Here is a 24,466-nt window from a genome sequence, read left to right on the forward strand (position 1 = left end):
TCCCTGCTTTTATTAGGAATGGTGTATATAATTTTTAGTGGTGATTGCAAGGGAATCATGTATCATTCAGTGGTTTTAGCAAGGGAATACTGAGGGGTTTTTATATGTATTTTTGTTGGGGATAAAAGTCTTAGTCCCTTTTCTATTAGCTAATTTCAAAAATCACAGAGGACTTTGTGTTACAGGCACATTAGTCCACTATCAATGACATGCAGAAATACTGAACAGTTTTTCTACAAAATTATAATCGAAGTTATAGAAATAGTTTTTTAAAAAAATCAAGGGGGTTTGTCAGATTTGGGATATGAAAAGTAAATTATGACAGACAGTTGATAAAATTTGAGTTCTTTTGAGAAGATGGTAATTTTTCTAAGCAAAGAAAATGTGATAGCTTTAACCTCTGGACTGCAGTAGAATTACTACTGTGCTGGTATTAATGAAAAGTGGAATTAGCTGCAAGCTTGTAAGCAGGTAAGTTCAAGAGGAGGGGTGGAATATCAAAAAAGGATGCATTAGACTATGAGGCTGTTAGTAGAGCTTCTGAAGGATCAGTTTGGGGAACAATTATTTATTAAATAGTCCCAGTTATTTATTGCATACATTAAGGGAAGCCTGTACTTTGTGAAGGGAGAGTTTGAAGGCATTCTCAACTTGAAGGCAGTCAGGATGTCACAGGTAACAAACTGGATGAGTAGTAGAAATATGATTAAATTAAATTTGGAAACAAAGCCAAACACTTGAGTGTGACTGGTAAATTTTGCTGTTACTTTTAAGTTCATCAATTGTGAAAGAATTTAACATGCAGTCTTTGAGGTTGGAAAAGACCACTATGATCATGAAGTCCAATCATCTGTCCAATGTCATTGTGTTAACTTGTTTTAGTTAAATGCCTTTTAAGCCATCTCAAAACATTCATATGGCATATAATCTACAAAGTAAGAACTGTAAGCCTTTTTTGTGCAAACCTTAATCTGTAACTTCAATTGTTTGTATTTAAACAGAACTTTTTTTTTTTTTTTTTTTTTGCAAATTGCAAAGGAATTTCAATATGTTTAATTCTTTGTTCATGATCCTAAATGCTATTGTATTTTCCTAACTGGCATTTAACAGTGTGCTACTTAGGTCCACAGTGCCCATGTGTGATGTTGGGAGGAAGTAGGGGGATGAGAGGGGAAAGGAGAGTGAGGTAGGAAGAGCATCCACTAGCTCTTCTGTTGAAGTTTTGCAGCATTAAAGAGTTCCTTGCTGTCTTTGTGTAGCTTGCTTTGTTACGGAGACCTACTGGAGCTGACTTGACTACTTACAAAGTGGCAGAGTACCAGTGGTGTTTGAGAATGCAGAGTGTGAGTGTACCTGTATCACAAGAAAGTAAAATGCCTGGCAATGAATCATCTGAGAAAAAGAACTCATCTGAAATAACCTACCGCTTCTCCCATCCATTCAAATGCATTTTATATTGTAGAAGAGCATAGCACAGGATATCAGAGCTTGATTATGCCCAAAATTTGACAGTGTGAACACAAACTATAGGTTGTTGCTAAAATCTGTTATTTTCACTTGGGTTTACATACATGTATGTGTGTGTATGTATGCATCAGTTGTTTATGAAAAAGAAAAAAAAAAAAAGAAAAAACAGTAGAAGAAGAGCAGAACAAATCCTGGATTTCACAGAAGTGTTTCCAGTAGGGAAGCATTGTCATTAATATGTTTACAAGTCACGCTTTGTAATGTGACTTTCAGCTCTACTGTCCCAGACTCAAGACAGATTAAATCACAGATGCATAGAAGGTGCTGGTATCATCAGGTGAAGAGATTAAATGGATTTGAAATTTTTAATTAAGAAAAAGCAAAGATCATGTTGTAGCGCTAAGATGTTTTCTCATTCTTTCAGAATAGCATTAGGAAGGGAAAAGAACTGTTTAAACTAAGAGAAATAGGTATAAACTAGTCATGAATAAATTCAAACTGCAGATTGGTTCCAGTCAGCTAGATCAGAGAGGTTCAGGCACACTTATCTTGTGAATGCATCTTTAAGAAGAGGAGCGTAATATTTTGAAGGCTGACTTAATAAAATATGAAAAATGTATATGTTGTGCTTTCATATAGCAGTGACCTGGTCTTTCTGGACCATGACAGTTCCTATTTTATGTTTATTAGGTGACACTATAGTTACTATCACTGTTGCAGACATTTCTAAGCATGGGGTAGACTTGCTTTCCTTCATCTTGTCTCCCTGTCCCCATAATACACCACATAAGGTAAATGTTTGTAAGCAGCAGGCCCAGTGGAAGTGCATGAGGAAGAGCTTGGGTTGCAGATGGCAGGATGGGAAATCCCTAGTGACTCAGATGTTTCTTGGCTTGTTTCCCAGTTTCCAGGGACTAGGACAATGATAAGCAGTCCTGCTCTGAAGGCTGAAACCCAAACGTTTGACCTTCAAGTCCAGTGCTACTTTCAGGTTGCCATTCAGTGTCATATTACCATCATATTGAACACCTAGCAATACTGCACTGCTTTCTTATGTATTGGTGTCTGATATCTTAGGTTGCTAGAAATTAGCCATACAATTCCCCAGGGGTACTTCAGGTGCTTTGAGGTACTTCAGTGCCTGCATAAGGAAACGTTGTTTCTTATTTCTAATGTCCTTGGCCTCCTGCTGCCTTGTGAAACTCTGCAATCCGCAGCTGACCATGGCTTCCTCATTCACTTTCACTCAGGATATGTCAGCTCCTCCCTAGCAATCCCAGTTTACTGTTCTCTCCTCTTCCTTTTCAATTTGGAGTTCCATGTGCTGCTGTTTCTTCCTGCAGATTAATGATCAGTCTTCTTTCAGGTTAGTACTGCCCCTCCTTTTTGGTGTGTGAGGCACTGACAGTGCTGTGAGGTGACAGTGGTATCTCACTAAGTTTTTTGTCCCTCTTATGCCAGATCATTCCTGCCCTTGCGGTCCCCTGTCTCTTTTGCTGCCATGTCCTTTCTTTTGTGCAGCCACTTGATGAATTAGATTGAAAGCTTGATCCAGTGTTTCCCTGCTGGAAAGATCTTGAATTGTTTTAAGTTGAGATCAGAGGTTAATAAAAGAATTAAAAATAACATCAGAACACATAGACTACCCTTTGAAAAATCTGTGTTCAGCGAAAGTACTTACAAAAGAAAACTGTATAGTGCAATACGTGTTCTGGGATTGAATGACTTTTACATAATAACTAGTGTAAATTGTCTTTTTCTGCAAGTACCTTGAGGTATTGTTCATCTATAAGGATATGTAGTAAAACTGATCTTGAGAATCGAGTGCTGGTAAGTCTATACAACGCCACATTAATTTCGGAACTGAAATTAAAACAGTAGCTTAAATGAAGGAGATGATATTTTAATGGAATAATTTTTCTGTCAGAAGTGTGTCTTCAATTTAGCTGTAGATACAGATGGTACATGTTAAATTTAAATCTCACAATAACAAAGATGAAATAAATTACGAACAATGTTTATCTTATTAAGGTGTTACAGTATAGCGTTCTGAGAGAAAAAATCCTTAATTAGAAAGAAAGTAAAAAGTAAAAGAAGTGTCTAATTGAAAACATACGAACTTTTACTTATAATTTAACGTGGTTGCCAATTTCATGAATTTGCTTTATGGCATATTTCAGTGGCAGGTGAATCTGGTGCTGGTAGATGGTGCTGTCCAATTCTCTTTCTTGTTTGATATGAGTGTTTACTTAGCTGTGCAGTGAAATGGTCAGGGAACTGGCACAACTGAAAACTAGCTTCTGGCATTCCCTATACAGGTAAAAGTGTGCTGGTGAGTATAAGGTATCAGGAAAAAAGGTGGAACAGCCTCTTACAGATGCAGTGCCAGCTCCTGCTCAGCTGGGACCAGGTGTCAGTGTTCTGGGAGCAACTGAGGAGATACATCAGTTCATTGATGCTGAAGGGAAGAAACCTGACATCTTCCGCCCTGCTCCCGGTTACACGGCCTGCCCCACTTTGGTGCTCACCAGATTATTCCCCAAGCTATCAAATTTGCTTATTTGGTAGAAAACTACCCACATTTTTATATTTTAATGAGTCAAAGAAGCTTTTGCAGCATTCTGGTTCTTGTTCCTCAAGAGTCTGTACTGGGACCAGTGCTGTTTACTATCTTTATTAATGATATTGACAGTGGGATTGAGTGCACCCTCAGCAAGTTTGCTGATGACTCCAAGCTGGGTGGTGAGGTTAATGTGCCAGAGGGATGGGATGCCATCCAGAGGGACCTGGACAGGTCCCAGATCTCATGTGTGCCCAGGTGAACCTCATAAGGTTCAACAAAGCCGAATGCAGGGTCCTGCACCTGGGTTAGGACAATCCAGGTTATCCATACAGGTTAGGAGATGATGTGCTTGAAAGCAGCCCTGAGGAAAAGGACTTGGGGGTACTCGTGGATGGGAAGCTGGACGTGAGCCACCAATGTGAATCTAAAGCCCAGAAGGCCAAGCGCATCCTGGGCTGCATCCAAAGAAGTGTGACCAGCAGATCGAGAGAGGTGATCCTGCCCCTCTACCCCGTTCCGGTGAGACCTCATACGAGTACTTTGTCCAGCTTTGGAGCCCTCAGTTCAAGAAGTACATGGCCCTGTTGGAGTGCATTCAGAGGAGGGCCACAAAAACAATCAAAGGTCTGGAGCACCTCTCCTGTAAAAAGAGGCTGAGAGAGTTTGGCTTATTTAGCTTGGAGAAGAGAAGGCTTTGTGGGGACCCTTATAGCAGCCTTCAAATACCTGAAAAGTGCCTGTAAGGAAGCTGTGGAAGAACTGTTCACAAGGGCATGTAGCAATAGAACGAGAGGTAACAGTTTTAAACTCAAAAAGGGAAGATTTAGATTTTATATTAGGAAAAAGTTCTCAATATGGTGGTGGTAGATCACTGGAACAGGTTGGCAAGAGAGGTAGTGGAGGCCCCATCCCTGGAGATACTCATGGTCAGGCTTGATGAGGCTCTGAGTGACCTGATCTAGTGAAGATGTCCCTTCTTATTGCAGAGGGGTTGGACTACTTGACCTTTAAAGGTCCCTTCCAGCCGCATGCATTCTATGATTCTATTCTGCTGGCTTTTCAGAAATGTTAGGAATATGTAGCCAAGAGAAAAGCTGAGTGTGTGAGGAGAGGAATGGACTCCCATCTATCTCCCATCTAGCAGTGCTTTGCTGGTATGCATAATGTGATTTGTGGAAAAATATCATATACTACAGCTTAATTTGGTGATCTGTGTAGTTCTCTTACTAGAACCCAATGCTCAAAAATATTTCTTTTTCTGATTTGTAGACACATACATTTGGTGTAAATAGTTGTGGGGTTTTTTGGGGGTTTTTGTTGTTGGTTTGGGGGTTTTTGTTTACTAAAGTGTGTGGGAAAATTTACACAAGTCAAAGAATAATGTAGTCAATGAATAATACAGAAAAATGTAGTCAAAGAAATTTGTGGTCCAAATATTTGGATTTAATGGATTTAGATAGGAAAACTGTCTTTTTTCTGTGTCAAACCTGCATTTGTGTATCTCAACCAAAGGACTTTTTAGTTGATGTACACTGAGCAGAGTATTTAATTTAAGTTATATACAAAATACGCTCTTTGCTGGCAAACTCTTAAATCTCAAAATCGATGCTGTCTTTCACCCTTGTCAGTCAGAGATTGCTATCTGAACAATAAATGTATTCCATATTTATAAAAAAAGGTCTTTCAGCTGTAAATACCTAGTGAACTTGAATTCCTTGCTGGAACTCACACTGGAACTGTAATCCTCCAACTTTCTTTCATCTTTTAGGATGGAATAGAATATGGCTTGAAAGACTGGCAGTAGTGCAAAGAAATTAATAAATTTATGTCCTTTATATACATAAAAACAAGACAAAAAAAGAGACTGATGTATTTATGGACAGGAAAGTGCAGATATTATGTCTTAAGTGGTAAGCATGCAGGATGTGAAATAATCGGACAGCTAGGTCATTTGAAAATAAAGGAATCAATAGTTGTAGTGTACTCCCATTATTTATATCTGAAGCCGGCCTATTTTTCTTTTCTGCTTTGAAAAATATTCTGACATGTCTGTCTTTCATAGTTCACAGAATATGTATGAAGCATGATTACAACTTTTCTTGCTAATTAAATCAAATTAGTGAATTACTAACATTTTTTCAGTCATGGTTTGGCAGAGTAGCATAGTTTTTTATGGTTGGTCCTCGTCCCCCCCTGGTTTTTTTATTCGTTTTTTGCTTTAAGAACTGTGAGGTTTTGGGGGAGCCCTAAACAGGAAATGTAGGACAATTCAACTAACTCTCTGTTGCCATACTCTCTGTTCTACGAAATTCAGGTTTCAGTTTTGTTTTCTCCTGTTTTATGTGGTCCATGGAAGAAAACTTGTTAAAATGTAAACTTTAGTAATTCTTGTATTACTTGGAATGTTTATAGTGGAAAACTTGACACCGACTTTGAGGTGAATAAGCAAAAGACAATTAAGCAGAATAAAGAACGGTTTTGCAGAACTTAGGGGGAGAAACTAGAGTTTTAAAATGTATTGCCCTCTATATATTTTTCCTTACAGGGAATTGATTTCTGGCCATAGGAAGTGCCCTGGACATTCTCTGTTTTCAAAATCCTGTTCGATTAGAGAAAATAATCTCAGATCTTATCAATCTAGAGCGTTTATGCTTTCCTCTCTTGAAATTACTTGTTACAGCCTGTTTTCTCATTGGACTGTTAACACAAATGGGTAGTAATGGGGTTGTTTGAAAAACATGCCTTACTTTTTATGAACTTACATGTTTTTAGGAATCTACAATACATAAGCTTGTATTTCAGATGCCAGAACTTTAAGTGCAGTTCCTAATGCCTACTTAAAGGAAAATGTATTATTCAAGTGAACCTTCTTTAAGTGTGTGATTTTTGAATTAAAAGCCTAACTCGGATGAAGGTGGTTCTCACATGAGAAACTGAAGGTGAAAAATTTTGAATTGCATTATGTTCAGTCCAGATTTTGAATCTTTGAAACTCAAGGGCTGGAAAAGTGTGTATTAAATTGAAAGTAAAGATTATGATGAAACAATTTTGACAGGGTAGTGAATTAAGGTATTAGTGGGAAAAAAGATATTTTTACTTATTCTTATAAATAAAATATTAACAATAATAGTTTGAAAAAATACACAATATGAAGTATGAAACTATGATTTACTGCTGTTTATCTGTTTTCAAAAGATGTGTGGGGGAAGGCAAGAAGCTTGAGTAACACCCTTCTTTCTTATTTCCAAATGCTGAGTCTTGGAATTATTTCTGTTTGTCCAGTAGCAAAGTTGCCTCCAAACTGATCTTTGCAGAGAGCACTGCACTGGAGGATGAATCACAACTTGCATGGTCAGTAGAGGAAGTTTTAGAATAGGTCAATAAAGTGGACAGTAACAGATTGCTGAGACCAGCTGGTACTCACCCCAGACTTCTAAGGGAACTGAAGGATGAAACAGCTGAGCTATGAACTGTGCAGTGTAAACTATTATTTGAACTTATGCCAACATCAGAGGAAAGGAGGCAAGGTGACAAATGTGATGACAGTTTTTAAAAAGGTTTCTGGGCTTTGAGGATCTACCATTATCAAAGTTGATACCATGGTGGCCATATTGTAGATAATCGTTAATAAAGGGTAGAATTAGTTAGCAATTTCATAAATCACTGATATAATGGCAAAATCTTCCCAATCTCAGTAATGCTTGAAAGCAAATAGGATTTTGGGAACTGTTGAAAAATAAAACTAAATAATAATAAATAAGGAAGTGTCACTGTACACGTTCAAGCTGTGCCCACATCCTGCATACTTTGTGAGGTTTTGTTTCATCTTGCTAATAAAAGGTATAGTAGAGGTGCTATAGCAAAAGTGATCAAGATTATTCAAACAAATAAAAGGAAGTCTTTCTTTGTACAATGCATAATTAAGAGTGGGAACTCTGTACTGAAGGACTTCATCAATGTTTAAAATTTACTAGGTGTAAAAAGCAATTACACAAATGCATGGATGAATAATCTGTCGAGGATTATTAAATGAAAAGATTTTTCTCAGGAATTGGACAACCTCTAAAAGGCAAATATATGGAGCCTTGCAAAGAAGGTATGCTTGACTGGTTCTTGTACTTCTTCCTATGCGTCTTTCTGATCCTTGGAAGAGGTTGATTTTTGATGCAACAGGGCATAGTTATTATTAGGAAGAGGCTTCTGGAGGTGGCAGTGTGGTTGTGATTCTAACTGCTTTTTTAACGGGATCTCGCACATTCTGTTGGCTTGTCCAACTTAATCTGACCCATGCTGGCTCCTTGTCCAATACTTCTGCATGGTTCTCTATCTCCTTGCAGATATTAGACTCAAAAAAACTGGAGTTAAACAGTTGTCATGCCATTCCACAGGGTAATAGGTAACATTACCTGTTACTTGTTTCTTGACTCAACTGTGCTCACCTTGGGTGCAGTTGCACTCAGGTCCTGCTCTGCCTTTGCTCACTTCCGTTTAGTCATGGATCAGCCTTGTAAGCTCAGGCAGGTAAGTCTTGATGGTAGGAATATATCTTAAAATTGAGAGGTCTGAAAATCACAGAATTACATGTCTACTGGAACTACATTCTAAATAACTTCACTGCCTGGAACACCAGTATGTTTTGCTTTTTTTTCCCTATTCAGCAACCTCCATTGTAGCAGAAAATGCATCTCTATTACCCCCTTTTTCCTTTTCCATGACAAGAAAATTATTGAAGTTTAAATTCCTTCCAGGAACTTAACCAGTCTTGGCTACAATTTTCAGTTCTAGTGTTGAGCCAAGCAGGTGTTCTGATTTTAACTAAGAAAAAAATATTCTGATTTATATAAACCATGTTTCTGAGCGTATTTTAGCTAATTACTTCCTAAGAAATGCAATTTCCAAGTTGTGGGTTGTGTCTTGTGTTGGGTTTTTTTGAGAGGGGTTTGGTTTTGGTTTGGTTGTTTTTTTTTTCCCCTTCAGCATTATATCAGCTGTTATTAAAAAATGTGACAGCTGAATGTCTTTGGTTTATAGAATCATAGAATTGTCTTGGTTTAGATCATCAAGTCCAGCCGTCACAGTAACCTGCCATCCACTACTAAAACATGTCCCTCAGCACTGAATCTGTTTTTTAAATACCTCCAGGGATGGAGACTCCACCACTTTCCTGGGCAGCCTGTTCCAATGCCTAACAACCCTCTTTGTGAAGAAGTTTTTCTTAATATCCAGTCTAAATGTTCCCTTGTGTCACTTGATGCCACTTCCTATCACTTTTCACTAGGGAGGTCAACCCCAGCTTCTCTACAACCTCCTTTCAGGTAGTTGTAGAGAGCAATTAGATCTCTCCTCAACCTCCTCCAGACTAAACAACCCCAGTTCCCTTGGCCTCTCCTCGTAACATTTATTCTCCAGTCCCCTCACCAGTCTCGGTGCCCTTCTCTGGACATGCTCCAGCACCTCAATGTCTTTTCTGTAGTGAGGGGCCCAAAACTGAATGCAGTATCAAGGTGTGGCCTCACCAGTCAGCATAGAGTACAGGGGGACAATCACATCCCTAATCCTGCCGACCTCACTGTGCTTAATACAGGCCAGGATGTTGTTGACCGCCTTAGCCACCTGGGCACACTGCTGGCTCATGTTCAGCCAGCTGTCAATCAACACTCCTGGGTTCTTCTCTGCTAGGCAGCTTTATTTAGAAACTATTTAGTCAGTGTGATAACACTTAAGTTTTCACAATAAAACGATGACGCTATTTCTGTTTTAAAAAAGGTGAAGTGATCTAAGGAACCTGCTTTGGCAGGGGGAGTTGGACTCAATGATCTCTTGAAGTCACTTCTAACCCCTGCAATTCTGTGATTCTGTGAAAGCACAAACAAAAGTCCATTTGGTTAATCATTTGCCAGTGTACTAGTTCCCAACCTAACCAGGATTGGTTGGCTTATGTCTTCTTGCAATTAAGGAAATTAGATGTCCATCTTAATTCCCTGTTGGGTTTTTTTTCCCTTAATTCTTGTACCCCTAATTCATGTCATGATTGCACAGTATTCAGTGAGCAGGTTGCATGTGCTGGCAGTTGTAAAGATTCTCAGACTAAGTACTTACCTGTGTGCATTTAAAGTGGTGCATATACAAAAAATTAAAGACTGCATTGAGTAATGTACAAGGCTCTGTGTGCTAAAACCATCTGAAACTAAGAGAAACTATTGGTATATTACACTTAGAAATACAATTACTCTCCAACTCATGTACACATTATATATGCTTCAGTTGTTTTCTCATGCAGATTATATAACTGTACAAGTTTAATAGGATGGGTATTTTGTGGTAAATGAAAATATTGAAAAAATAGGTTGATTCACAGAGAAGCTTTGTGTGAAAGTATCTATAAAGTCAGTCATTGAATGTATTTAAGAGCTGATTATAGAGGCATAAGTTACTTTTTCTGTAGTATGCAATAGCCTGTCAGAGATAAAATGCCTGATTACATTGGTACCTTTGTGTTATCAATGATGCCAATCCTTATGTACCATTGAGTAATTATTTGTGATAAAATCCTGTATATTGAATGAGTTATGGTGATGCATAATGGATCTATCACAGTGTGTGCATAAATTGAGCCAATTCAACAGCAGCATTGTCGGTATAAGGACAGCAGTGCATATGTGCATGAGGAGGGGAGGTAAGAAGTGACAATCTTTTTAATGCTGGTCAGAAAACAGTTGTTAAAACTTAGGAAATGCTGCAGCAACTACCATTTCAAAAGTATGAATTGCTGATGAATAGAAATTGTGAAAAAGGCCAGATGCCTGAATAAACAGGAACTTGGAATGTATTAACACCTTTGCATTGTATTTTCCACATACCTGTTGTAGTGAATAGGAAGAATAGAAGTATCCATACTTCCTAGGAGTCTGCAATCCAACTTAAAGTAATGGTTTCAGTTTCAATGCTGACAGATAAAACTGTGAAACATCATTTATATTTCTACCATAGTTAATAGCTTCATCCTGATTTATCAAGTTGGCTATTTATGTGCATATAATGTAAGCTGGAGTGTTGTGAGAGCTTTTTTGTAGTACTTGAAATATAGCCTGTACTCCACAGAAGGTTTGGATTAGGTTATTGGGAGTGATGAAGAGTCCCAAGGGCTAACAGTTGTGTTGATACAACCTTCAAGTTGGTTGCTCTATTTGGGTGACTGAGCGCTGGCACAGCTTGCCCACAGAGGTTATGGACCCTTCCTCCATCCTTGAAGATATTCAAAAGCTGTCTGAATACGGTCCTGTGCACCTGCCTGTAGGTGGTCATGCCTGAGTAGAGGGGTTGAACCAGATGACCTCCAGAGATCCCTCCCAACATCAGTTCTGCAAGTGATTCCACAATTTTGCTTTGCATAACTAAGAAGGTTTGTAGCATTTGATATTTAGCCACAATCTCATCTTCTATCAAGTATCTATCCCTTTCATTCCAGATAACTTTTTTTGAGATAAAGAATGCAGGTCTTTCAGTAAAATACGCTACTATATGGGGCACAAGCTGTCATTTTATTTTAAGAGTTAGACTTCTAAACAGATGAGGTTGGCATCTATTTTCATAGTGAGACTTGATATGGGTACATCCTTTGAGCCTGTGACCCCAGGCTTGTTCTTTCATTTTTCAGTGAAGACAGACTACAAGATGACTGTTGTCTTAGCTAAGAGGGTAGAAGAGGTGCAAGGTCTTGTATAATTTTCTGTACTTTGTGTTACTTAGTGACAAAATAACTCTGTTGAGTGTTCTGTAGATTTCTGTGTAAGGTAGTTTTCAAGCTTCATCTGAACTAGGAATTCAGACTTTTTAAAATAAATGTTCAGATCTGCATGTTCCTTTTGAAGCCTGCATTTCAAGGGTATTTTGTTTTTATTCAGTAGGATGATGTATTTTAGAAGAGAGATGGGTTTTTTGTTCGGGGTTTTTTTTGGTTTTGTTGTTTTTTTGTTGTTTTTTATTTAGCATACGGATGCACAGACATGGTTTTTCTGGCACAAAAATTGTGGGTAGCAGAATATATGAAGACCAGCAGCAGAAATGGAAATGCAGATAGCAATTCCTGAATGTAAAAATGATTTCAGTGGCACCTACCAAGAATGTTATTGCTTGAGAGATCTGCAGAGTAGCTATGTAGCATTCAGTCCACATTTTTATGAAATGGTATTCTGTAGGCTTCCAACTGTGATGCTATATTTGTAAAACAGTCCTGTCACCACTCCTTTCAGGACTCTGATTTCGGGCAGATCATTGCCACAGGTGGAAGTACAGTTGAATTTCTATATGGACTCATGTTTGAAGGAGGTGGTGACAGCAGTCTTGCCAGTACCTAAAAGTTTTTAGAGGTATTTGTCCATCTGTACACACTGACAACCACATCCATTAATTTTGGAGTCATGGTAATAATGATGTGGGATTGTGGAGATAGGAGGAACTGTGGAACATGTGAGATGAATTTTGTGTGGTTCAAAGTGCTGTAGCACTGTGTTTCCCAGCCTGAGATGGCAGAGCAGCTGGAGCATCCAATGAGGTACTGCTGACTAAAAATTAGTCAGTTCAGATTCAGGGGTAGTGCATGCCCCTCCAGTGTGATAGATGTAATACAATGTATCGACAGCAAGAAAGGACATACGGATCTTCGTATGTTACATTTGTGCTTGAGGGCATGGTCTGGAGGTGGACTAGGCAGGGTTAGGCTGTGGTTAGACTCGATCTGGAAGATCTCTTCCAATCCAAGTGATTCTATGATTCCTGTTTAGGTGTACAATACCTGAAATAAGCCATGGGATTTTGCAGAAGTTAATGGTTTAATATGATAATCCAACTTCTGGAGCTGAGAGAGCTGTCTGTGTATTTTGAGATCTTACATCTGTTTTCCTTGATAGTCACTTCCTTTCTCCAGCAGCTGCTCACTCTCACAGGGTTGTGGTCTCTTTTTCCAGTATTGTGCAGTTGTTTCCCATTTTCTGTCTTCTGTATACATTTCTCTCTGTTCCAGTGCCCTCCTCAAATAAATAGCTGATTTCTTATTTCCTTTTGTATCCTGCTAGTCGAGGTATTTACTTCACCTATTCAGATCTGTCTATTGAGCGTTTCTTTTTCATCCCACAGTGGGCTTTTTCAATTTTTTTCTTGTTGGGAGTATGTAATAATTTTGTCTTTCATTTTCTGTTGCTCTCTTGTAATTCAATAAGCAAATGAGGTAAAAATGTATGGAAGCAGTATCAAAGTTTTCACTGCAAAGTGCAACATTTCTAATAGGGAAGACAAGTAATATGTATCCTCTGCTTTTTATTGCTGCCAACTACATAAGGATGTGAACTGAATTCTCCTGAAGAATTATCACGTAAGTTTGCAGTAATGTAGTTTGTTGCATAACTGTGCAACTGCAACAATTCCTAAAGCAAGTTGTATGCTTAGACCTTTCCTTAGGGCTGAGATGCCTTAAGTATTGCTGTAACAATGTGAGGAACCCTGCCCTGGGTGAAAATTCCAGAGGAAATTAGCCAGTTCATTTGCAGTACTGTTTCTTGATTTGAAAGTTGGAATTAAAATAGTGCATGTTGAACTGCTGATTTTTTTTTATGCTTGAGTATCTGTGTTTTTTCTGGTTTTTAAGACTTTTAATGCATAAATATTGTGTTTTAGTGCTGAAGAATGCAAACATTTGCATTTTTTTTCTATTTCAGCTTCTATTAGTAACTAGTTCAAGACTGTCAGGCCAAGTTTGAGTAAATTAATAAATTCAGATAATTTCACTTGTTTTATTGTGACTGTTGAGGAAATAATGTTGATTTGCAAAGTTCTGAGATAACCGTATTTTCCTTATGATTATAGATGAGTAAGGCATGGATCCTGTATTACAGGTCCAGGTCTTCTAATGAAATTTATGGATCTAACATTGATAAGAAAGGCAATTCAAAATGATGCTTTTAAGAATGACTCTTCAGCATGTAGCTGATACCTGAGATGTCTGTAACTGCAGGAGACAACAGTTGCATGATCCTGAGATCTCTAGCCCTTGACATGCACTTTTCGGTTCAGTAAGGGATCTTCTTAAAGCATCACCAGAAAAAAGTGAAGCTTTAGTGATAACCTCCTTTTTATCCAGTAGTTCAAATGTTGTTCTGTTCCTTTTGGACATGGGGTATTGACTTCTCACATTGGTAGTTAAAACCTGCTTCTTTTGCTTTCACATGGGTAGTAAGCTGTGTGTGTCATTTTTCGTGGAATAGAAGAATGCTAACTAACCTTACTGTTAAATCTTTGTGAAAAGAAAGATAAAAGAGGAAGACTGTGGCTTTGTAACCCATTTGTTGGGATGCTGGATATCAGTCCTTCTTCAAAGGTCTGCTTTATCCTTTAGCTCAGTAATTTCATTTGTCATATTCTTTTCTGCACCCTGTCATATTCTCAAGAGGAGCATCATGCTACCAGGCAGGTGTAGAGTATTAGAAGTGATTTGGAGATGATTCAAATTTGTGTCTGCACAAACTCGAAAAGGACTAGAATCTAGTTCCTTTAATCCCTAGGTGAGGTCTTTAAGTTCAGACTCCTTGGTAGTTAACCTAGACAGCAAAGCTTAAAGAGCTGAAGAGGTGATTCAGTCTGTATCCCAATCCTAGGCAAAAATGTATTGTGCCCCCTCCTTTTTTTTTTTTATGAATGACAGAGCTCTGAAAGGTTTATCTTAAAATTTAGAAAAGTAATTTCAGTTTAGGGAAATCCTTCTGATAATTCACGTTATATCTCATTTTGCCAAGAATCATCACTGACCTAAAAATTTAAATCCTATATTTTCTTGACAAGACTTCTCATCTATATCTGCCTTCTCCTGAAGCCAATAGTATATACTTTTATTAAAAACATATTTTCAAGTCTCAGATATTTGAAGCATATACAGCTTAATTTGAGCAATCATGGTGTAAAAGCTTGAAAACTAACTTAATTTCTGAAATAGAATATTAGATAAAATCCAGTAACAATATTTGACGGTGAAAATTTGGGCGAGGAGGGAGGGCATGGATGGACAGAAGGCAGAAAATAAAAAAAGGACAGCCAGATTGGATTTAAGGAAAGATTTGTGTGGTTTTGGTCCTTTTAAATTTGTTTTGCATAATAATTGGAATGATTCCTACTAATACATTATCAAGCCTATGCTGTTTTATAACTAAAATTCATATGACAATGTGTGAATAATAAGAAATACATGCAGCTTACAAGATGCATTTGGGAGATCATGTTTGTATGAATTATTTTCTGAAAAGAAAGAATAAGGCAAAATTTCCAGCAATGTTAATGTTTGTTTATAGAATAATTTTGTCCTTGTGGTGTTTTATAATTCCTTGTTTGCATCATGTATTTAAAAATACATCTTTTTTGAGAAGATAAGGCAAATAGATATATGCTTGTTTATGTTCTAAGGTAATGTTAATTTTTTCACAAGTCAGTGGTCTTTGATAATTTTGGTGCATATATTTAGCCAAAAGCAGTCATAAAACCCCTTAAATTTTGGGTTGTTTCTTTTGTGCTCAACGTTGATACATATTGCCATATATTCTATAAGATTTGTTATTGTTAAATCTAAGTCAGAGTGTTAACCTGGGCAGGCTGACTGAAGTATGTTGCATGTTATTTTAAGCATGATTTTCATGACCTCAGACTGTTCATATAATTAACAAATTAACATTACTGCCTTTATTCAGGTTTTTAAAGTATGTATGCATATAAGAAAAAAATAAGTGTTTTAGAAGGCTAGCATGCTGACAAATTCAAAGAGTGCAAGTTTTGAGAATACAAAAATAAATGTAAAACCTCTGTATTCTGTTTGTGTGTTCTACAATTTATTATACTCTTTATGAAATTATTATGCATAATAGCAGATATGTTTTCTGAATTATTCTGTATTTTCTCTAAATATTAAGAGTTAACAGTGAGTGCATTTGTGTTTACTTTGGTAGTAAAAAAAGAGGAGGAGGATTTTGAAGAAAAGAAATCCATTAAGAAACGAATCAAAGAATTAAAAGTTTTGGATCCAAAGATTGCACAGAACCTGTGTAAGTAGATTGTGATTTTATGACAAGGTTATGTAGTGTAAAAGTCTGTCCTGTGTGACTGCCTTAGAACCATTTTTGTTTAAAGTGTGTGTGAGAATATGTGCAGAAGTAGGTGCCCAAATGTGAATTGATACAACTGAAACACCTTTAAAAAGACCCAGAAAACAGTTAAAGGTTATCCCTTGTTTAAGGCTGAAATTATACTCTTCTATTTATATTGAAATACAAGCATGTAGTGATACATACAGTTATCTATTGATATTTTCAACATATTTGTCAATGAATACTGTCTCCCCCCATCACCATTCCCTAGCAACAAAAGATGATAATATTAAGGCAATATTTAGTATTATGCAGTAGTATGCAAATAAAGATGATAAAGTTTTGGCAGAGAGGAATGCTATAAAAATTAGGTTCCTAAATGCTGCCTGAGATAAAATAGAAAATGATTGGATTATGTGAACAAATAAACAGTTTCTATAAGAGTGTTTTGGGTTTTAACTGTTTATATGGTTTTGGTTTCTTATGGTGCTTTTTAATGAGGAAGCTCTGACAAGACCATTGAAGAAAAAAATGTAATTGTCTCCTCAGCACAAAATACTTCTAAAAGCAATGATTATCCTGCAGAGTAGACTATTTGCTGGCTGCTTATAGAGGTCTTCTGTGATGCTGGGTGTTGTGCATGACAAATGGATGGAGAAGGCTGGAACTGTAGGAGAAGAGGAATTAAAAATACATTTTAAATTGTTATGTCTTTTCTGTATTACCTTGCATAGTGTTTGTTAACCTGTAGATGTTATAGCCTGTTTAATTGGTGTTTTGTAAATGGAGAAAAGATTGTTGTTGACTTTCTTTCTTCATTATGTGTTGAATCCCTGTTTTAGCAATTTTCCTTGGCTCTTTCCGAGTGCCTTACGAGGAAATCAGAATGATGATATTGGAAGTAGATGAAACACAGCTGTCAGAGTCCATGGTTCAGGTAAGGAAATTGACACTTTAAATTCCAATATTTCAGGGTAAGCTTCTCATTAAATAGAAACCTTTAGCTAAAAAGCCTCTTAATGTAAACTTTTGGCTAGTAAATCACAACAGTAATCTTTTGTAATTTCTTTTTTTTTCTATTTTTTTTTTCTTTTCTGTGAGCTGTACTTCTAGATTCGTAAATGTCATGGTTTAACCCCAGCCAGCAACTGCACAACTAAGCACATACAGAGACTTACTCACTCGCCTCCAGGGCGGTAGGGGGGTAGAATTAGAAGAGTAAATGTGAGAAAAGTCATGGATTGAGGTAGATACAGTTTAACAGGTAAAGCAAAAGCTGCACATGCAAGAAAAGCAAACCAAGAAATTCATTCACCACTTCCCATGGGCAGGTAGGTGTTCAGCCATCTCAAGGAAAGCAGGGCTCCATCATGTGTGTTATTTGGGAAGACAAATGCCATCACTCTGAATGTCCCCTTTCTTCCTTCTTTCCCCGGCTTTATATTTCTGAGCATGAGATCATATGGTATGCAATATCCCTTTGGTCAGTTGAGGTCAGCTGTCCTGGCTGTGTCCCCTCACACCTTCTTGTGCACCCCCAGACTATTCTCTGGAAGGGGCAGTGTGAGAAAAGAAAAGGCCTTGGCTCTGTGTAAGTACTGCTCAGCAACAGCTAAAACTTCCCTGTGTTATCTGCACTGTTTTCACTACAAATCCAAAACATAGCTCTGTACTAGCTACTGCGAAGAAAAAACTCTACCCCAGCCAAAATCCACAACAGTGAAGCTGGTTGATTTTTATTGAGACAGTTGAATTTATGCTCTCTGGTTTTGACATTTATGTTGGCAACACCTAAACTGGGATTTTTCTTTGGTATGTATTCTAACAGAATATGATATTCTATTTATTCCATTGCGTGTTGGGATCGCCCTGGCTGGAAGCCAGGCACCCCCTGTCGTGGTTTAGTCCTGGACAGCAATTAAGCATCATGCAGCCACTTGCTCACTCTCCCCTGGCAGGATGGGGGAAAGAATCAGAAGAGTGAAAGTGAGAGAACTCTTAGGTTGAGATAAAACCAGTTTAATAGGACACACCGAAAAAAGGAATAATAATAAATAATATACACAAGTGATGAACAGCCCAATTTCTTTCCACCTGAAGTTGTTGCTACACAAGACCCCTGCAAACTGCCCAGCCTCTCAGCCCACATGTGCAAGCAAAGCAAACCAAGGAATTAATTCACCCCTTCCTATAGGTAGGCAGATATTCAGCCATTGCCCAAAAGTCAAGGCTGTACCAGACCCACAGCAGGCCCTTAGCCCTGCCCCTCAGCCCACCCCCAGTTAGAAATGGAACATGATGTTTTATGGTATGAAATATCTGACCTGTTTGGATCAGCTGTCCTGGCTGTGTCTTGTTAGCAGACCGGTGTGAGAAGCTGTAAAGTCCCTGACTACTTGTAACCAATAAAGCCATCAGTGTGTTACCAACATGATTCTCATCCTAAATTCCAAATACACCACTACACCAGCTACTAGAAAGAAAATTAACTCTGTCCCACAAAAATCACTATCACTCACTCCCCTCCTCAGCTGGACAGAGAAGATATAATGAAAGACTTGCCGGTCAAGATAAAGACAGGGAGGGGTCATTCAGCAATAATCATCATGGACAAAACACACTCAACTCATGAAAATCAATCTAGTTAATTACCCAAGTAAAACAGAGTAGAGCGATGAGAAATAAAACAATGTCAAAACCCCTAGATATTATAGTACTACTGCTTTCTAGAAATTTCTTGCCTTATTTTTTTTCTGTCTAGCTTTAAGTATTGTTCTGTGTATCCTAATATCACAGTTTGTGAAGTTGGAAATTTCAGGCCTGAAAACCTCCAGGCCTGGAGGTTGGTGTCCTTGCCTGTGGCAGGGGGGTTGGAGCTCTATGATCCTTGGGGTCCCTTCCAACCCAGACCATTCTATGATTCTATGATTCTATGATTTGTCCTTAGTACCGCTCTTGTTATGCTTAAAGAACTAAAATGTGTCCTTCCCTTCTCTCTCTCCCATCATCCCTCTTCCTCTTTTTCTCTCATCTTCTCTCACTTTCTCCAGTTAGAAATTTAGTCCTGAAAGAAGTAAAATCTCCAAAAGTCATGTTTTTATCCAAATAGTCAATGACTAATTATTGGACTGTTTCTTGTGACTTAGTCAAAATTCTTTGTCCTGCTTATTCTTTGTTTGATATTCAAAACATGTTTCATCTCTACAAGTTCAAAAGCTTTATCTGAACACCATAAAGCAGCTTTGATATCAGCTGCTCCTTTTTTTTCCCCCTGATGCTCAATATTGAAAACATTCATACAGCACTTGACTGCTTCTCTTTTTTAGAAGTTTTGTGGTCAGTTTTTTCTGCAAAAATTATTTTAGCATCAAAAATAACATTCTTGTGTCAGCAAGGATTAAAGAATTATATTTAGAAGTAGTTATATAGATGTTGTATATGAAGACAATAATGAGTGCTTTATGAATTTGTAGTTTAAAATGTGTCTTTACACCCTTTGCCCTTTTTTTCCAAATGTAATAATGGTAAGGATATATTTGACTGCTGACATAAATTCTTCATGCTGACAATGTCTGACCATGTCCCAATCAAGCTCCATTTATGTTCACATTATTATTTTAAGCATGAACATTCATGCATTTTTAATAGTTTCCTTTTTTTAACCAAAATACTTACTTGAGCATGGCCACTCTATTGAAGCAGTCTACTCTTTAAATCTCATTTACTCTTCCTTTGGTTTATGTAGACCGTTGCTTGATAATCTAGTTTTTCTTGCTGATTTAATTTCTTGATAAACTACTTGAGTCCTTACTTTGGATACGATAAAATATTGTGAAAAAAAAAATACTGTAGTCCTTAGAATCAAATCTTAAAATACTAACTATTTTTACATTTAAAACACCCAACCAAAACCCACAACAGTGATACAGTACTGTCTAGTTTTTTTTAGGTTTGATAAATGCTAAACTGCTATAAAACGACAGTTGTTACAAAAGCTAAGAGGTAGAATTATAAAAAGTTAAAAGTAGTATTACACAAAATATCCAAGCTGCTTTAAAAAACTTCTAACACTTTAGTTACAAATTTAGAATTTGGCTCTTTAACAAGAGGAATGTCTATACTGCAGCCCAAGTGTGCTATTGTAACTTGTATAAATACCTTTGAACTAGTCCATACAGGTTCTGAAGACAGTGTAGGGCTATTGAGTTGACTTTTCAGTTTAGAGATATTTTGGGGGTTCTTGTTAAAGAGTTGAATTCTTTCCTCTTAAATTAGGGAAGTATGTACAGCAAAGCATAGCTATGACTTTTTATCTCTCTGGCCTCAGAAAGATAATCTTTATATCCTCACTGGCTGAACTTCCTTTAAAAGAAGAAATTAGGATCTTTTCTTGATAAAATTAGGTTGGTTTTTTTTTTCTTAAGACTTTCAAATGGAGATCCTGTTCGCTAACTTAAATAAAATATTTTTTTTTATTGTATATCACCAAAGCTACTTACTTGCTGAGTAATAAAAGCAATTTTGACTTTACTGAATGTCTGCCTTTTGTGTCAAAAATGGAAATGCTAGTTAGTCTTTCTGATCCTTTCTGTAAACATGGTAGTAGGTAGTGGGACAGCTGTGTTTGCTTGGCCTGATTTAGTGTTAGAAGGATTGAATCCTTATTTCAGTTCAGAAGAGTGATCTTACCAATAGACCAGGGAGTGTTTTGAGAAAGAACACAATCGCTCTCGTTTTCTTACTATGATGGAAGCTTAGCCCCTGTGTAACTGGGAACACAAGTCATAAGCTAAGAAATAAAGTCTAGTAGTTATAGCTGTTTTCTTGGGAAGGGACAGAACTGAGCTACTGACTCAAATTAGATACCATAATTAAATATTTTAGAAGCTGTCTGCCTGCGGAATCTCAGAATGGCCAGTTTTAGTCAACCTAGCTAATGGTAATTACAGTGGGATTCAGGTGCCTAAATGTAGGTTTCTACACATAAATGAAAGTGTCTCATTGTTCAGTAAGCTCTGTGAAGCTGGAATTCTTCTGATGGTCAGATGAAGGGGGGCATAGTTAGATTCCCTTACCAGTGTTCACAAGGCATTCAGTTGTGTAAGTTTCCAAGCTCCCTATATGAACCCCTGCATTCAGCTGAAGCAGTCTAAGCAGTGTGTAACAAGTTTAAGCTTTTGCTTTGAAATACTAAAAAACAAATTATCCATTTTCAAACTACTTTTTGCCTAGCATTAATAACTCTGGCCATCCTTTAGTTGGACATACTAACCTTAAAAATCATGTTCTATTTGCTCCTTAGTTTTCTACTTGCATAGTGCCGATCAAGCACGTCCTTCCTTTAAAAGTAATGTTTAAAACAGACTACAGGAATGTTTGTAGAATCAGCAAAATATGTTAGCTAGCAGTATTGAGTCACTTGCTTTTTACACCCTCAGTTATATTGTGTGCTGCCTGTTTGCATTCTGCTGTCTTCAGGGAGGAGTTTTGTCTTTGGAGTGTGTGGTAATTATGCATGGGTGATACCATTTGCCTACAATAATACAACCAACACAGAACATGAGGTTTTTAAAACCTATTTTGTTTTTCTTGACAGAATTTAATAAAACATCTTCCTGAACAAGAACAATTAAATGCGTTGTCGAAATTCAAGAGTGAGTACAATAATTTATCTGAACCAGAGCAGTTTGGAGTCGTGGTGAGTTTGTTTTTTTGATTTCTTTTTTCTTTTTTTGGTCCTTTCCTGAAATAACAGCTTCCTTTTGACTTGAATGGTTTTGTCTAGGTTGACATGGCATGATGTCCATCTTGAATATCGATGACCGTGCAACATGACCATGCGTAGTTGTTTAAGCAATGTGTTTGGTTGGTTTGTTGTGGGGTTTTTTGGTGTTGGTTTTTTTTTTCCCTATTAGTATAATTCTCTTATGTTGTGCAGCATTCCAGGAACAGTAAGGCCTTCCTCTGGCTAGGTGAGCTAAGCTGACATCAGACATTGCTTCCATTCCACTCTGTTAGAGTATGTTCTTCCTTTGTACTGTAGGCATTGACAGTGTTCTGGCATAAGTCCACTGTTAACTCACCTGGGAACAGCCCTGCTTTTCATATATCTTGTTTAGGCCATTTAAAGTCCCCATTTGGCTGACAAGTGAAAATGATTATAATGTTGGAAAAGTAATATTTGTTTTGATCTTCTAAGTTTCTCTCAAGAGAATGAGATCCACCATAGGTAATCTTAAGTATAAAGAACAGGGAAAAGCAAGGGATTTGGACCATGGAGGTGCAAGTCAACTGTACAGCAAAATAACTTCAGGATGACAAAATAAAATAAAACTGTAGGTACGTTAAGAAAGCAGAAGCTGAAAGGTTCTAAATTACTTGGTTTATTGGGGAACATGGCTTGTTGAGTAGTTTTTCAACAAGAACTCTTATGAACACTTTTTAATGACAGATCATGTTGTACATAAATAGGAAATCCAAGTTAAATGCTATTATGAGTTATGGTTGTGTAGGACTTTTTGAAAATAAGAGGAAAAAGAAGTAATGGAGGTGGCTTGCTGAAATATAGCATAATTAAGAATGTGATCTGATAATATAGTGATATTAATTTTAGGCAAGCAAGGTTAGAGCCTTTTAAGAAATATAGTGTGAGAAAAGAAATAATACATTCATATTTGAGAGGCTGTTGGAAAGTGTTCAATATAATTGCTTTTAATAAAGCCATAATAGATCTGTGTGAGTCAACATTTGTTCAGTGTTTTTTGAATGTAAAATATTCAAGTACTAAAGATTATCTTCTATTACTGTTCATTTGTATTAATTAGATCTGAATCTGAGGTTTTTTTTCCCTGAGATATTAAAATTGTAAGGGTCATGAAGCAACTTATAAGGGCATCTTATTGCTTGCTTGTTGAAATCAAACTTTCAGAACTTTCTTCTAAGTTGAAGAATAAATGCAAAAGAGGAGTTTACAGTAACCAAAAGCTTTTAAATTTCAGACTTGCGTGGAAAAAAGAGTAAAAAAACCCTATTGGTGTGGAATTTTATGGAGGAGGAAAAGTGATTTTTACTGAAAACCTTGATATAAAGTTTTACCTGCTCAGTCTGTTATAAATTGAATTCTTGTGTATGACTTGTACTGGCGTACCCACGTTCTTCTGAACACCAACATGTGCATGTCCAAGCAGTCTGGCCAGGAGTGCTGATGAGCAGCACAGAGGATAAGGGAATCTTTGAACACCTTATGTGGTGGTTCTTGATTGGTGGTACCAAGCTTTTTGTACAGATCTTTTAGATGATTAGAAGTCATCAGTTGCCTTGAGGATATCTTTACATTCAGCTTCTTGTAAATCTTGGGCAGGTTGTTGCCCACTGTTTTGTTTGGGTTTCTTGTCCCTTGTGTGGAATCTATGTTTAAAATAAATGCTTCAGTTTCCTAGTGGGTTGCTGAAATAAGGAATGATCACAGAATATCTTGATTTGGAATGGATCCATAAAGTTGATTGAGTCCAACTTCCTGTTCCTCACAGGTCTACCCTGAACTAAACCTTTTGACTTAAGACCAGTGTCCAGACATTCTTTGAACTCTGACAGGCTTCATGCCATGACCATTTCCCTGGGGAGTCAGTTCCAGTGACTCATCACCCTCTCAGTGAAGAACCTTTACCTACTGTCCAATCTGAACTTCCCCTGATGAAGCTTCATTTCATTTCCTCACATCCTGTTGCTTGTTACCAGATCAGCACCTTTCCCTCCACTGCTCCACTTGAGGAAGTGGTAGACTGTGATGAAGTCCTCCCTCAGCCTTCTCCAAAACTGAACAGGACAAGTGACCTTCGCAGCTCCTCTTTCCCTTGAGACCTTTTACTGTCTTGTTCACCCTGCTCTGGACACACTCCAGTATTTTGATGTCCTCGTTCTATCGAGCTACCCAGACCTCCACACAGTGGTCAAGGTGAGGCTGCACTAGTGCAGTGTAGAGTGAGACAGTCACCTCCCTTGAGTGGCTAGCTGTGCTGTGCTTGATGCACCCCAGGACAGGGTAGCCCTTTTGACTGCCAGGGCACACTGTTGACTCGTGTTTAATTCGACATTGCAGCCTGCTGGGAATGGTGTACTGGGAAGAAATACAGCTCATTCTGTTGACATTTGTGCAGCTCTGTCTTCTGTTGCTTTCATGCATGCGTTTCTATTTGTACCAGCGTTAATATTTCTACTAAACAGTGGTACAGGAGGAAGAGATGACACTGACCTGATGGTGTAGTCAGCGTGAAAAGGGGTTTTGTGAATGCCTGTCCTGCAGACAGGACGTGCC

At 37.6% G+C, this 24,466-nt stretch overlaps 1 protein-coding gene across 1 annotated transcript in view; it reads left to right on the forward strand.

Moving 5' to 3' along the window:
• DIAPH3 (diaphanous related formin 3) overlaps positions 1-24,466 on the forward strand; it is a gene marked incomplete at both ends in the record, with an annotated part of 231,898 nt that overhangs the window by 84,708 nt on the left and 122,724 nt on the right. Inside the window, 3 exons of the mRNA XM_084266148.1 lie at positions 16,015-16,110; positions 16,995-17,089; positions 21,749-21,850. Of these exons, the coding sequence (XP_084122274.1) occupies positions 16,015-16,110; positions 16,995-17,089; positions 21,749-21,850 (293 nt within the window). The remainder of the gene's footprint in view (positions 1-16,014; positions 16,111-16,994; positions 17,090-21,748; positions 21,851-24,466) is intronic.

This window comes from Gallinula chloropus (genome assembly GCF_964237585.1).
Source record: "Gallinula chloropus genome assembly, chromosome: 1".
NCBI classification, from domain to species: domain Eukaryota; kingdom Metazoa; phylum Chordata; class Aves; order Gruiformes; family Rallidae; genus Gallinula; species Gallinula chloropus.